The sequence below is a fragment of the Colossoma macropomum genome, unplaced genomic scaffold, assembly GCF_904425465.1.
Source record: "Colossoma macropomum unplaced genomic scaffold, Colossoma_macropomum, whole genome shotgun sequence".
Taxonomy (NCBI): domain Eukaryota; kingdom Metazoa; phylum Chordata; class Actinopteri; order Characiformes; family Serrasalmidae; genus Colossoma; species Colossoma macropomum.
This window is the reverse complement of record NW_023494788.1, coordinates 13,391,366-13,407,265: the sequence shown is the minus strand read 5'-3', so window position 1 is coordinate 13,407,265 and position 15,900 is coordinate 13,391,366. Positions and strand designations below refer to the sequence as shown.

At 37.2% G+C, this 15,900-nt stretch overlaps 2 protein-coding genes across 2 annotated transcripts in view; both read right to left on the bottom strand.

The window, feature by feature from the left end:
* arap3 (ArfGAP with RhoGAP domain, ankyrin repeat and PH domain 3) overlaps positions 1-808 on the bottom strand; it is a 38,722-nt gene extending 37,914 nt beyond the window's left edge. The window contains exon 1 of the mRNA XM_036568542.1: positions 631-808. The gene's annotated coding sequence lies outside the window, so the exon portion shown is untranslated. The remainder of the gene's footprint in view (positions 1-630) is intronic.
* A 1,399-nt stretch (positions 809-2,207) lies between these two features.
* stard15 (StAR-related lipid transfer (START) domain containing 15) lies at positions 2,208-14,383 on the bottom strand. The gene is made up of 6 exons (XM_036568540.1): positions 13,890-14,383; positions 11,108-11,255; positions 9,631-9,734; positions 9,081-9,198; positions 6,837-6,889; positions 2,208-4,052 (listed from the first exon to the last, which is right to left on the bottom strand). Exons 1-6 carry the CDS (start codon positions 14,034-14,036, stop codon positions 3,834-3,836), a joined length of 789 nt encoding a protein of 262 aa, XP_036424433.1. The 5' UTR covers positions 14,037-14,383; the 3' UTR covers positions 2,208-3,833.
* Positions 14,384-15,900: the final 1,517 nt, after the last annotated feature.

Sequence of the window (15,900 nt, the reverse complement as noted above, 5' to 3'; positions counted from 1 at the left end):
TCAGTGAACTCTCTCAGGTCAGGAACCAAAAAAGGCACATTGTCATCACAACAGGAGACAGCAGACTGATTTCAAAGTTTATTACAAGTTTATTAATTAGACAGTCTGACAAATAGTTTACAAACGCATATCTAATGAAAATAATTCAACTGAATATTAACCCACAAATTAACTCATTCAACACTAAAGGCAACTTGCTTATTAGCATATACACCACTAAACATGTACTGTGTTCTCACTAAACCCAGGTTAATTTATTAACTTTAGCTAAAAATAAATCACGGCTATCGTGCAATACAGTCTATTTAACAGCTAAATATATCATTTCGAATCACCTACATTAAATGAACTATTTCTAAACATTAATATGAGAAGCTGTGACTGTAACACAGTGAAACTACCACAGTGCTACCGTGAGAAAAACAGTTCAGATGAAGAGCAGGACTGTATCAGCGAACTTCACCAAAAGGACTCCTACAGGATCTGTTAGACTAATTTACGGTACCAAAACAGCTCCAACACTATTAGACCATTAGCAAAATCGCTCATTATGAAGGTTCCCGTTATCTGAGTTTTAACTGCTGTCATTTAAAACACAAACAGGTTATTAGACGTTACTCTTTTTCTTACCTTATTCTGTTACATTTTCAGTGTTGACGTTGTGAGGAGACTGAAATCCGTTTAGTACATACCGTTTCACGAGAAAAGAGTATTGAAGCGGCGGAGTGATTAGACAGAGAGACGGAGTGAGTGAGAGAGAGTGAGGAGTTCAGAGCGGAGAGCTGCTCAACTCTGAAAACTGACTGAGCTCTTAAAGGGAAGGGCGTGTAGGAGTCTGCCGACTGCGCCCCAGCACTCGCTAACAATCAACGGCTAATCTTATACTTAACCTCAAATTTATAGTTTTATAATCGATTATAGCAGGGCCTACTTTACTCTTTTACTATTTGTGAGTAGCAATTGGTACAGGTTATTACCTAACCCCCTGATTTTGAATAAAAGACGAATTATAGGCTATGACATAAAAGGGCAATTCCACCAATTTTTCAAAATGTGTGCATAATTAAATGCTTAATATGTAAATAACGTCGTTTAGAGGGTTTTGATTTGAAATGCTTCGTTCTAGAGAAGTTTACCAAGTGAGAATTGTTCACAGTGGTGGTGATAGGAACCAGACGTCTGAGGAGGTCACTGCCTCCAGAAGCTCTCTCACAGGAAGTTACTACATTATACGGTTACGAATATGTTGACATGTTACTTAAGTTTTGATTGAAGGATTTGGCCTAAAACATATATTTTTAAAAGGCGTTCATGGTGGAGGGGTAGATGTAGGGCGTTGTAAGGCAAAATAGTACCCAAAGAAAATGTCTTTTTCCAGCTTTAGCACTATTTTACAATGATCAACATCATATATAAAAAAAGATCTATGCAGGGTTTGCTTGTTGTTTTGGATAGTGAATAAAATGGCATTTTTTGCGAGCAAGTTTCTCTACAATGCATCATTTCACATTGTACTGTGAATGCTTTCAATCTCAATGACTGAATTATACAGAAATTTTGAAAAATCTGTGGAATTCCCCTTTAAGATATCTAAGGCTGCGTCCAAAAACAAATACTTCTATACTATAAAATAGGGTGGGCAGTATGATGATATATGTCAGTGTGATAAATTATATCACATTGTGTCATCTGTGGATATCAGTGCTAAAAAAGCACTGACCACTCTGAACAAACATCGTTTTGAATCAGACACTATTTATTTATTTTGTCTGTCCCAACTTATCAAACCTCAGAAAAACTAATCATTGTGTCACTTATCATGTATTATAAATGCCTTGAAATATTGCAAGGCTATATTTTTGCCATGTTGCTTCTTTTATATACATTCTATAATAAAGAAAGCACTGCTAATGATGGTGCACTGTTTCAAACATACTATCTAGTTTGCTGGTATAGAGTTTTGGATGCAGGACAAGATTGTTCTGGAGAAGTAGGTGTTTATGGCAAAGTCCTGCTTAAGTATAAACACACATCCACTTGGACATGCACAATCTCTTATGTGAATTTAAGGGTATTAATTTCCATATGGTGTTGCAAATAATTCCAAATATACAAGCATACAAGACAATAACATTCTAGACAATAGGAAGTAAATTTTATTTACACTCATAGTGTTGATGGAGAAAATTATGAATGCTGCAGAAGTCGTAGGACTATGGTGTGAGAAATCAAGAGGGGCTTGTGCTTGTGCAGTTTCCTTCCTCACAGAACAATCTGACTGATGTAGGCAGGAACTGCTTCAAATGGGAAGCAGGAAATGTCTGAGACAATAGAGATTTTGAGGAGTGGCCGCCAGCTGTAGGATTTGGATGAAAAAGACTGTGGGCAGGCATAAGCCTCCCTTTATGCCCAATGGAGGAGAAAGGAAAAGCGAATTCCCTCAGCACTCTTTTAAAAAAGCAGTAAAAATAGTAATATTTGAATTAGCTGTATTTAATAAAGAGAAGAACCTGTTTTTCATGCAAATCAAAAATGCTCATTTCATCAAGATGCCTCAAAGTGTCCAGATCAGATGAGCTCAGCACAAGAGCTTTACCAAGGATCATACCATAAGTGACAGTGCTACATGCAAAAAACGGTCCCGTGCAAAAGAAATGCATTGAACATTTGTCCAAGCATGTTTGACTGAGCTCTGCAGAGAATGATTTGCCCTGATGTGTGATTTTTGTAGAAAACAGCCATGCTCCACCTTCATATTACAATGTCATACATGCACAAAAACATTCCCAGAAATACAAGATAAAACTGTTTATTCTTAATGTGATGGTGGGAAATTACAGCACAAAGTGATCCAGTCTCAAAGAGCTGAAAGCACACATACTGTAACAGGAAAACAGTGAAAAGCACTATTTTTACCATTTTTATCTCCTGAGATCTTGTTGTAAGGTATGGGTTTGATGCAAATATTAAGCTAATGAAGTGGAAATCCCTGCAGCTAGCCACAGAGTTCTGTATAACTCTCACTTCTCTTTGTTAGAGAACCCTGGAACGAAGACTGCTGGTCACCTAGAAGAGGTAAAAACTGGAAAAATGACACTTGAATGAGATAGTTTTCAAGTAGCATAATGCCTGAAAAAAGATGGAGATCACTTGATGCACAAGCAATGAATTACACTAGAGTCACAGCAGTTTAAAGCAATAATTTGGCAAAAAATCAAATGTACACAATTACCTCCAATATAGTCAATCAACAAAGACAAATTTGGTGTTTGAATTTTGCGTTTTAGATTTGCATTGGAGCTACAAAGCTAATGTAGATAATAAGTAATTAAAGCTTATAACCTACATATTACAGCTGTACAAACCACATGCCACAGTCCTGTCTTGAAAGAGCGACCACATCTAAGGTAGGAGGAAAATGTGTACATTTGATTTTTCGCTAAACAATCACTTTAACTGAGAGGCTTTTCAAGGGTAACTCAAAGACATAACTCTAACCTAAAACAATGTGCTGAAGTGTTTATGTATAAATGCGTAAGTGTAAATGCTGAATTCAACCACCAAACTTAGTTGTGATATGTGCAATGTGATGTTAAAGGTCCAGCATCCTGCTAAATCTGGCTTCACAATCATTATTGTCAAAAATATATGGAAACTTTGAAACATTGCATTGTTAAGGTCATCAGTAATGCAAATGCAAAGAATGCATAAGGTGCAACTGACAACTAATAACTGGGTCACATTCAGCAGAAGTACCTGTGTATATCTATCCACACTCACATTCACACATACACACTCGGACACGCTCATGTAAATGCACAAAGTCTGCAGGCTTAGGTCTCCTCATCATCGCTGTTGTGTTGGGACTTCTCTTCACTCAGGCCGCTCTCGTCAATGTTCTCCAGCGAGTCAGCTCTCTGCACGGTGAGGTCAGCCACGTTGATGCAGGGGAGAGTGTTCTGCTCCGGGTACATCCACGGCTTCAGGTTAGGGTTGTGTTTCCGCTTCCACTCTGGGTATTTTACACAAGCCTTGTAGATCTTCCTCATGGCCTATGAAGGACAGCAGATCCATGTAAGTCATAGACATGGGGTTACTGTTTTAACCCTTTTAAAATCCCAGGCTTATTACATACTGAGGCTTATGATTCAGTAACTACAGGGACTACAATAAAAAAAAACTGATCAAGCTTTTCTCACGTTATAAAAGTGTGTAACAAAACACCAGTGGGCCCTGGCCTTTTAAGGGGTTAATCAGAACATTGTTGCGTGTTTATTTATGTTTATGCTTTAAGTCTTTACTAAGGGGAATTCCACTGATTTTCCAATATTTCTGCATAATTCAATCATTGAGATGTAAGCAGAGTCATTCAGAGAGGCTATATGTGGAATAGTACACAGCAGAGAAACTATCTAATTTAGAATTCTTTACAGTGGTGGAGATCAGAACGAGAGGATGCAAAGTCTACAATGCAATTATTGGCACTGTTTCATCCAAAACAAATACTTAACCTACACATATCTTCAGATTTTTTATATGCAATGTTGATGATTGTTAAAAATGTAAATATGAAAAAATAAGTTTCCTTTGGGGACGATTTTGCCTTACAGCACCATTCTGTGTACCCCTCCGCCCTCCATCTATTTAAAAAATATGTTAGCTTATCTCAAAACATTCATAAAAACAATGTCTCAGGTATCATTTGAAACTATTTAGTGCACTAGCTTTATGTGAGATAGCTTTTAGAAGAATTAAATGCTGCTTTCTATCACCATCACTGTGAACAATTCTGACTCCATATGTTTCTCTAGAATTGAGCATTTCACATCAAACCACTCTGAATGAGTTTGTTGATATTGATTGAAATACGCACAAATTCTAGAAAATCAGAGGAATTCCCCTTTAAATCATGTCTTATCAAGTACCAACTAACCAATGCGTGCATCACTTTAACATGAGGATAACGTTCATAACTAATAAATAAACTTGCTGCCATGAAAACTTGACTTTTTGCATTCCATGGAAAAAATATCTGGTACAGAACACAACACTGTGTGTTGAAAACAAAGTTGAGCTGAATAAAACTGAATACGTGTAGTAACTGTTTGTTTATTTGTTTATACTTATATTAAGTAAATTATATTAAGTATACTTATATTAAGTATATACTTAGTGTTTTAGCTTAGTTAACCAAAAATTCAGGTATGTTTTTGGTGTTTTTGTGCTATCTGTGTGGTTTATATTGCTTTCTCTAAAACATACACTGCTTAGAGGGAGGTGTAAACATTTAGAAGATACTAAGCTCAGTGTAAAGACTGGAACACTGGTACAACTCATTTTGATATAGTAATCCATAAAGCTGAATTTAGTAAACAATTAGGTCATAACAGACATACATTTGAACTTACGTACAGCTGGTTCAAATAGCACTAGATCAAAACTTCAGCCTTTGTGGTTTTAGTGTAAACAAGGAATAAGCAAAAGCACTGGGGCCACATTCCCAGAGTAAGATTAAGCCCAACCAAGACCAAGTAGTGATTGACTATAAATGAATATATTGATTTTTATGACAACAAAAAAAAAAAACAGTGAATTCAAAATGGGCTGTTTTTGCAGCTTCGTTTCATTAGTTTTGCTGCTTAGTTTTGACTGGGAGTAAAACAATTTGCTTTGAAACTTTAACAGTTCTTACATACTAAAATTGCTTTTATTTCAAAAAGGTAGAAAAAATACTTTATTTACTTTACTAATGTACTTAACTAAGGTACTTTAAAGTACTTAATACTTTCAGAAGTATGGGCCCTTTAGCGGAGAAAAATTGGACTGGCCAATAATCAAGGTTTCAGTTTCAGTATCAAAAAAGAAACAATGGTCTTGTGCCATCTCTACTTCTAATCTCATCTGTGTTTAATAGAGGAATCCTGATAGCTCTACATTACATGTTAGTGTCATAAGGTTTATTAAATTATCCATATTAGTTACTGGATAAGTGATTAATGACTTAGAAATACACACAGACTTCAAGGGATCAAGGCAAATCGATTAAGACAGTGCCTCCCAACACTGGTCCTGGAGTGCCCTTCACATTTTAGTCTATTCACTGCTCTAAGCACACCTGATCCAACTAACCAGTGGATAAAAAAGGCTTTCCTGAGCTGAAGTGTGTGTAGTTATTCAGGGAAATACTAAAATGTACAGAACAGTGTGTACGCCAGACTTGGGAACCTATGCCTTAAGAAAAATACAAGAATTTCCAAGGAAGCAATTGTTGTTGCTATCTATGACCACCAGATAGCAGCAGAGGTCCACTGCGGCCTGAACAGAAACCTCATTTCTGAAAAGTTGAACTGCAGATGAGACCTACAGTTCTCATAGAAAGATATGTTTATATAGTGGCAGATTCCACATTACATATCACTTTAGTTGCCTATTTGTTTTTGAAGTCGGGGTGGGCAATATGATGATATACATTACTAACATGATATATTACATCACCAGTAGTTATAGTTTATATTAGTTTATATTAATATAGTTTTATTACAAAGACAGTGTAATTAGCCCTGTATAATTGGATTTAGTCAAGTAGTGCAGCATGTGAAATGCTGAATAAAAATCATTATGTTGAGTTTTTAATATCAATTTTAAAATGTGGCACTGCTGGCATTTTTTTGTTCTAACTTATCAAATTCCAGAAAAACTAAATAACATGTATCGGGACAATATCTTGAAGTATTGTGATGTTATAATTTTGATTATTGTATAACATTTATACCATACCAAGTGTTATACCATAATCCTCTTTGAGCACACTATTAAGCAAATATGTATAGTCTTACCTTGGGTGCCACGAACTGAGAGACCCTATTCACTACCCATTTGGGTAAAGAACCTGTTAGAGAAATCAAAAAAGATCACTAGTTTTACCAAACACAGAATTCCACAGAGACATTTCAACTAATGGGACATTAACATATGTCTATGTACTTTAGCTTGAGGCCTTGGTCAGCATGGAAGCAGGAAAGTTCAAAGAGTACAGGAGGTAAAGTCTGGTTTCAACCAACACTACTGACACAATCACTCCTCTGAGTATTATGCAAGCTGTAGTTTTGTCTCTGTTATCATGGAAAAGACCCGAGCCTACTGTGCAAATGCGCTTAAACTAAAATCTGGAGATTGTCCCACCGGCTACAAACAGCTGTCAGGACACAGCAGCGGAAGACATTAATTATCAGCTTGGAGCAGAAAGGATGACATCAGCAGACTCATAATGAGCTGGAGTTTATCATTAGGTATCTGTCCACTGACTCCAAAGAAGAGAAGGAGGACTGAATGCAAAAAAAAAAAGAACTCACATGGTAACCAGGCTATACCAGGAAAAGCAACTGCAACATATGCATACTATATATCTAAAAGACAAGTGTTTTAAAAGGAATCATTGTACCAAAGTGGTATTACACTTTGACTTATAGGGTATGCAATGCATTTGTTGTGTATACAGGGCAATATTTCTACATGGCTGGAGCCTTAAACACTCTAAGTCTTGTGTAAACAGGCAAATGTACACTCCCTCAACTTAAACGAACATTTATGCACTTTTCCCCTGCAAATGAGGAGTGGCCCAACATCATCTAAATGCTGCTGCAACTTCAACAAATTAACCCTTTAAACTACAATGGCAAGTACAGTCATATGCAAAAGTTTGGGTGCCCCTGGTCACTTTGCATGTTTGGTTGATTTTCTAATTGAAAATAGGTTAACACATCCTCTACAGAGAACACACTTCTTTACAGTTTAGAGCATGTTTAATCTTTATTTATTGAATTTAACTTATTGGGAAAAACTCAAACATAAAATGTGGCCTGTCACAAAGTTACGGCTAGCCTGCATTGTGCCTCATTCAAGAAGTAGTCCTCCCTGGCAAGCAGAAATTGTGCACTAAAATTAGCAGAAAATGCCATATTTGAGTGTGTTCTCTGTAGAGGATGTGTTAACTTATTTTCAATCAGAAAATCAACAAAATATGTCATCTGACCAGTGGTGTTCAAAATTTTATGACGACTGTATGTAGGCCCACACTGCTACTGGTCACTCTACTTAATGACACAATTAACATATTAGTTATCATTAGGGATACATGATGATAATGGAATATCTATTAATTATTATAGATATCAGCAGAGAACTGCATGAAATATCAGCATCAGGCACGTTTGCATTTATTTATTGTACTCCAGAAGAGTTTAAGCAATACTGGATTAATGCATTTTATAAATTCTACTGCATTTCTAACCCTGCATAAATAAAAGTTATATTTCTCCATAATGCTAATTCAGGCAGATGAAGCCCTGACTTCTATATTTTAGAAAAGTTTATGTAACACCTTTAGCGGATATGTAAAATCAAATAAAAAAATATCACATAGAATTTTGTGCAAAACAAAGTCATTGAGATGTAAATAATGTCATGCAGAGTGGTCTGATGTGAAATGGTTAAGTTGTAGAAAAACTTACTGACTCAGATTTCTGTACAATGATGATGACAGGAACCAGCTGTCACAATGTCTATTGTAGCCATAACTCAAATATAGACATTTTATTTGCTATCGAAAAAAATGACCAGTGAACCTACATGTGTCTTCTGAGTTTTATATGTAATGTTGATAATGGTAAATCTGAAAAAAAGTTCTTTCTGCACTACTTTGCCTTATGCACTATATGTTCCTCTCTACCATGAGTGGATTTTAAAAATGCGTTTTAGGCCAAAACCTTCTCTTAGATCTGTTGGTAAACACTGTTTCAGACATCACACAGTGTATTTGGAATCATTTTGTGTAATAACTTTCTGTGAGGTAGCTTTTAGAGGCATTCAGATGTCTGGTTCCTATCACCACCATTGTGAACAATTCTGACTGTAGTTTATCTAGAATGGAGCATTTCGCATCAAATCACTCTGAATGAGTTTGTGTACATCTTAACATCTTACATCTTAGAAGTTTGAAAAATCAATGGAATTCTCCTTTAAGATTAACGACTGAATAATAAGACTACAGTTTAAGGAAAAAGTAAATGAAAAAAGCTCACCTCTTGGATCTACTTGTGTTAAGTAGTAAAGGGTGCAGCAGTTTGGTCCATTGGACTGGATCAAGTAGCCAGTGAGTAAAGACACAGCTCGGACATAGTCTTTCTTTGGAGGGTATTGCTGAAAAGAATTGACAGTAAATTGTTCAATAAAAATAAAAATAATGAAACACAGTTGTTAAACTCTAATCATTACTAGCTAACATCCACACACGTTTTACTACAACAGAGATGATGCAGATTCTTCTGTTTGTGTTACACTGATTACTTATTTCATTACTGTGACAAAACCACAGAAAATACATTCCCAGGACGCTAGACGTAATTATTCATTACAACATGGGGATCAAATCGCCTGGCCACTTACTCGATAGCTCAGTCAGACTTTTCCCACTGACCCATGCTTCTTCAGTTTCAGCCTTCTTTAGGCCAAGACAGCTGTCCTACATGCCAACTTACACAATACACAGTACTGTATTTCTGGCTCAGCCAAAGTGTCTCATAAAACTAGAACATCTGCACCGCTCTCAGCCCAGATTGAGCACAGACATACCGGGTGTTTGACCGAGTAGTTGATTATCAAGTAGTCATTGCCAAGGGGAAGCCATGAGCGCATAGTGACAAAGTCTCTGTTCTTCAGTGGACTCGGGCATTTCCCTTTGAACACAAAGGACATGATTTAGAGTTATAATGAGAGATCACATTAAAGCATTGTTTTATGTGGCTCCAGCCCTCATCTGCAAAATAGATTACCTAGTGACCTGCACTATTTATCACAAAATAACCTGCATCTTGATTCTGATTATATCTTTTCAGTGATAACATATTGTGTGCAAACTTCTATACAACTGAATCTCCTTTAAATGTTGATTTCAAAATTCTTTTCATGTAGCTTAACCAATTTTACCATACAACTGAATATTCACAAGTTTATCTTTATAATTAACTCCTTAAAATGCAAGCCTATTAATCTTATAATCCAATAACTACTATATTCAAAAATGAATGTGACACATGTCAATTATGTAATTAAAGGAAATTTTTCCAAAATTCTGCATAATTAAATTGTTAAGACATAAACAGTCATTCAGAGTGGTTCGATGTGAAATGCACCATTCGAAAGAAACTTCACTGCAGTGGTGATAGGAACCAGATGCCTGACGTGTTTAATCACCTACACTAAAAGATGCCTGAGACAATGTTTTCCAAAGGTTTTGAGATAATGTTTTGGCCTAAAATGTTTTTTTATCCATTCATTGTGCAGAGGTACACAAGGGAGTCGTAAGGCAAAACAGTACCCAAAGAAAACTTTTTTTTTCAAATTTACCACTATTTTAGCATTATCAACATTTTGATAGCAAATGAAATGGCTATATTTTGAAAGTATATAAAATGTCCAAATTAGTGTTGTAGACAATGTAATCCCTTGGTTCCTATAACCACACATTTAAAGAAAATATGAATCAATAAGTGTCCCCACAATGCACCATTTCACATCAAACCGCTCTGAATGACTGAATGTTGAATGTTCTAAATGAACATTTAAATTATGCAGAATTCTTGAAAATATAATGGAATTCAGCTTTAACAGATAGAGGAACTGAAGTGCAGGCCACATACAAGCCATTACCATTTAAGAGGAGGTTAATTTCATGGACCTATTTTGAATGTTGAAATTACCCGTTACACACCTCTCACATTACTGATTCCATCTGTAACACAACTCAGTAGCCTTTGGATGGTCTACAGCTTATGCTCTATGAATTAGACTAAGCACAACACAGTTACAGAGAGCACTGTGTGTATAAGAGAGACTTTGGCAATAAACTGTCTATTGATTGTACTCGTGGCAACTGAATTGCACAATTATTTGTGACCACAAACTCTGTGTGTTCCAAATGCAGTCTGTCGTCCACCCCTTTCCTCTAGTCCATGTTAAATTGATTTAGTCATGTATTTCTAAGCTACTTTAGAGACAAATAAGGATTTAGAGCAGAGTAAAGAGAATAGTGAATACTGCAGTGACTCACAAGAATAATATCCAACATCTGCGTTGACTGTCAGTCTCCCAATATCAAATGTGTCAATCATGTTGGTGTCCCATTTCTTCCGGTAGCTTGTGTCATGCAAGACATCATACAGCGTTTCGGCTCGGACATCCTTGCACACAATTCTCATCTACAAATAAAAGAGGAAAATGTTTTTATATGTTTCACTGAAAATTCCAGCACCTTCTCTTCTGTCTGTTATGCCAGAATGAAAATAGTTAATTGTAACTCCAGGTCCAACCCACACACCATAGAAATAAACTGCTGCTGTTTAAGCACTTGTTTTACTGTACGATCTAGGCATGTCACGGGACAAGACTTTGCATATGTTAATGCACAGTGGGGTTGAAAGTTCTCAGGTAAAAGCGTGCCAAGTGAAACCTGTGTTTTTTTCCACTCTAAACTTACCCACTCTTATTCCTTAACCCTGCCTCTATAGGTCTGTCGGTCACATAATACTTGAGAACATCAAGTGATATGTGATCAGATATTGTATGGGCCTGGAAGGCAAGCAACCATGTAACCCAATCGACTCTACCCCTGACGTAAAGTAAATAATTCATTCAACACCCTCTGTCCAACCCCAGGGTGAACAGGCCTTCCCCATTTCCAGTGGCTTCCAGAGCAAGCTCTATTCGGTCTCTATGAATGGAATGTCGTCAAAGCCTGCAAAAACTCAATTATTCATGGCAAGCAGCGCATCGGCGCCCCAGAAAGTTGCATGAATTATTAACAAAGGTCTATCATCTTTAATTTTTTTGCTTCTTTTGGCTGTACTGTCTAAATAAATTTCCCACTCAACCACAGCCCCAGTAAAAGGTCTCTCATCCATGACTGTTCTCACAGCAGTGACCTTTGGGCACCAGCAGAGAGGTCAGCATCCGTCTATGTCAAAAAAAAGTCTGACTCTGGCAAGTCAGCAGGAGGGACTCAGGTTTCCTCATCTGAGCATTTGAGCCTGTCGCTACCATGCTTTTCCGCTCTTAATTTTTCAGCGCGTCTCATGGGTATGGCCTAGCTCTGAGAGACGAGCCTTTCATCTCTGATACTGTGGCACATCAAGCTACCATGGTCAGGCATGACCTGCTTCCATGTACACAGTGAGCTTCTCTGAGCCCTCGTTAATGGACCATATGCACATTCATGTTTGCTTCTCTAAGGTTTGTTTCTCTAAGGTTTTTCTGAAAGGAAACTGTTCTGGAAGGCTGCTGTGGGAACGTTCTGTCTTAAATACACTATCAAACACATGTATAAAGATGGGACCTACAAAAAGGCCAATGATACTGCCCTTGACAACCTCATTAAGACGCCTCATTAAAATGCTACCGTGAAGACACAGGACACGGTCCCTGCCCTGGAAAGTCAAATCAGGGCCTTTTTGTGCTTGCATTAGTTAGATTGTTGAATTATAATGGCTGCTCTCACATACACAACAGCTGCAGAACTTTTTTTTGGCGTGTACAGTGAGTCTTTTGGACAGTCTTCATTCAACTCGTTTAACTTCCTAAATAGAAAGAAATGTATTCTTGATCTCAAATCCAGATTTGGGCAATTATCAACTCTAGCATCTCTGGTATCTCTTTGTATCTGCGGCAAAACACTTAATTGGTTCCGCTCTTACCTACAAAACTGTTCCTCTCAAGTTTCCTGTACAGCATCCAACTCATCTTCTCAATATTTTACAACTGGCGTACCACAAAGCTCAGAACTGGGCCCTCTATTGTTTTTCCAAAGTCTTTAGGACCAGTCATTAATTATCACGTGTTCTCGTGCCACTGACACCTAACTCTTCTTGTTATTTCCTCCACAGCCACAAATCACCCTCTGCAACAATACATCAAACTAAACCTGAATAAGGCTCCTTTACTCCTGGTTAGGAGCTGGCCTGAAAACAAGATGCAATGTTTAGCTGTAGTAGGAGCTGGCCTGGGTCCAAAGCATATATCCTGGATCCTTTAAGAGACTATGTTAACACTCTTCCTGGTTTTCTTCGTGAGAATACGAGAAACTCTCCATTTTAACACATTTAAAAATGTTAAATTAGCAAGTCATTTCAGTGCCATATTCAGAGTGAGGCATATTCTGGAGTATACCGCACTAAGAGTGTGGGGTTTGCAGAGGACTATAAAGTGCACAGCAAGCTGGATTGGTTATAGTAGCACTTAACTGCAGGGGGAGGGCCGTGGGAATTCACTGCACTCGAGATATTTCTGCCTCTTCACATAGTAGTGTGAAATTGACTACTCATATACTGTCACAGTGCCCACATCCTTCTCTCTCTGTGAGCTTATAAATATTTAAATCCACATCATTTAATCATTTATTAAGTGACTTAGAGCAGTGCCATGTAATATGAAGCAGCATCTTTTATTTAATTCATATATTTATATGATATATTTATTTATATATATATATATATATATATATATATATATATATATATATATATATAGAACCAGACTGTGACCATAAGAATGAGCTTTAATTTTAGGGATGTCTGAATTAAAACCAGAAGTTCTACAGCAAAACAACTAACTATTCCTCCAGTATCACTACCGGCACTTAGTTCAGTAGCATCTTGTACCGAAGCTTTAATTTTGATTTTGTAGCTATAGAATGTAAAATACAAATATGTCTAAAAATCTCTAAAATATAATGTATTCTCTCTCACTCTCTTCATTAACCCTTTCAGCCCAGCTAGGCTACGTGTCCAGTAGCCTCCGCAGTGCAGCTATGCTAGCCTACTGAAGCCTCATTCACTTGCCTTCAGTTTCTGCACTGTGTTGGTGTCCTCGTCTCTACACCAGACCGTCACTCCTCCTTTGTTGTACCGTGCTATCCATCCTTCCTGGCTTTCGCACTGCTCCTTGAAAGAGGCGAAATCGGTGTCGTCCGGAATCTGGACCGGCATGCTGCCTCAGAGTGCCGTGAGAAAAAACCCGGTCACAGCAGCAGAAGGTCCCTCTCTCATAAACCGGTCCGCTCAAACGTCTTGCTGGGGGCTGTTTAGAAAACAGACCGCTGCCAGTTCCTGTGTTTGTGTTTCAAGTGGAAAACTCTCCTGAGTTACCTGTGTCAGCAGGCGAATTCGTGTTTTAGTACTCAGACAGCCTGAAGTTCACACTAGCCGCTCTGGCAGGTAGAGGCTAACAGGGAGCAGGTGTGCTTTAGCATCCGTGGCTGACGCTCTGCGTTTTAAAGGGGCGGCATCACGTTACCGACATGCCGTTTTTCAGGTGGGACAGTCCACACGGGCTCATTTAGTCAGACTGACTGATGATCCCAGGATCAGGTGTCATGTTTGTCTATTCAACAGCATGATTTGTTTAGCTTGGGTGGGGTGGAACATGTCAGCTGTTCTCTTATTTCATCATAGTGGTCTCTGTTCCTGTTCTACCACCTTTACATCCTCCCAGTCTGAAAAGTATGGAAACCCATTTGAAAAAGCCCACGCAGTATGTCATAACAATTACTTAGTGTCTAATAATAATGAGAAAGTTTCTCATATTAATAACTTAGTATCTCATAATAACGGCTATCCTATAAAAATGACTAATGTCTCATAATAATGAATATGAGATGTTAAATTATTATGAGATGCTAAGTCATTATTGTGAAACACTTAGTCATAATTAACCTTTCTCATTATTGAGACACTAAGTCGTAAATATGGGATACTAAGTCATAATTATGACTTGCAAAGTCAGAGTTATTATATACTAAGTCATACTTATGACAGTCATAGTTATGAGATAGCAAGTTGTGAGTATGATATACCAATCATAATTATGAGATAGAATCTCCCTATGAGGTCGTAAGTCATAATTATGGTATACTAAGTCATAATTATGAGATAATGAGCCATAATTATGAAACGAGTCTCATTATCATGAGATATTAAGTCATATGAGATTAAAAATTTTGAGATAGAACCTTATTATTGTAAGATAGAATCCAATTATTATGAAATAGTAAGTCAAGTCATAATCACAAGTTATTATCTTATTATTATGACTAATTAAGTCATAAATAATTATGACATTTATCATTTTTAAATGGGAAATCATTATGAGATGTAAACTCCTTAATATGAGATAGCAAGTCATAATTATGAGATGCTTTGTCATAATTATGAGATACTAAGTCATAAGTGTGGGAAGCTATCTTATTCTTATGACTCACTAAATGGCTTTTTTTTTTTCAAATAGTGAAAATGTGCTTTCGTAGAAAAGCCTGCTTCAGCTGATTTCTGGCAGTTTTGAAGCTTAATGCAGGTGCACACAGGCTAATAATTTGTCTCTCTGTGAGAAGGCAGAGGGCAAGCAAACCAAGGAATTGATTAGGGCTGCTGGCCAGCAGACGTCAAGATGAGAATATTCTCAGGCTTTGTTAGCAGATGAAGTGTCGCTAATGTTAACATACTTTTAACAACCTATGAACACAAACAACGTCTATTATCTCTTTTTCTAAAAGGCTGCAGTAGTCCTTTTAGGTATCATGGCAATAATGTCATAGCACAGTTCTTGCCACTACTTAATTAACATTCACATGTCCACTTTTCCATCAACCTCTTCCAGCTTCTTGATACTTGAACCCTGCATTCTGATTGGTTAGCTAAACCCCACATTCTGATTAGCTACTTGAACCTGCAATCTAGTTGGATTTTTAATTCCCACATTCTGACTGGCTAACCGAATTCTGAACAGCTCCTTGAATCCTTGCAGTCTCATTGGCTACTTTAACCCTGCATTCTAATTGGCTACATTAAATCCACT

Excerpts from the sequence above, each read along its gene's own strand:
- stard15 (XM_036568540.1), bottom strand. The coding sequence starts at position 14,036 with ATGCCGGTCCAGATTCCGGACGACACCGATTTCGCCTCTTTCAAGGAG. Across the intron at positions 11,256-13,889 it reads ACACAGTGCAGAAACTGAAG|ATGAGAATTGTGTGCAAGGA; the intron begins GCAAGTGAATGA and ends TTTTATTTGTAG. Across the intron at positions 4,053-6,836 it reads CTCAGTTCGTGGCACCCAAG|GCCATGAGGAAGATCTACAA; the intron begins GTAAGACTATAC and ends TGTCCTTCATAG.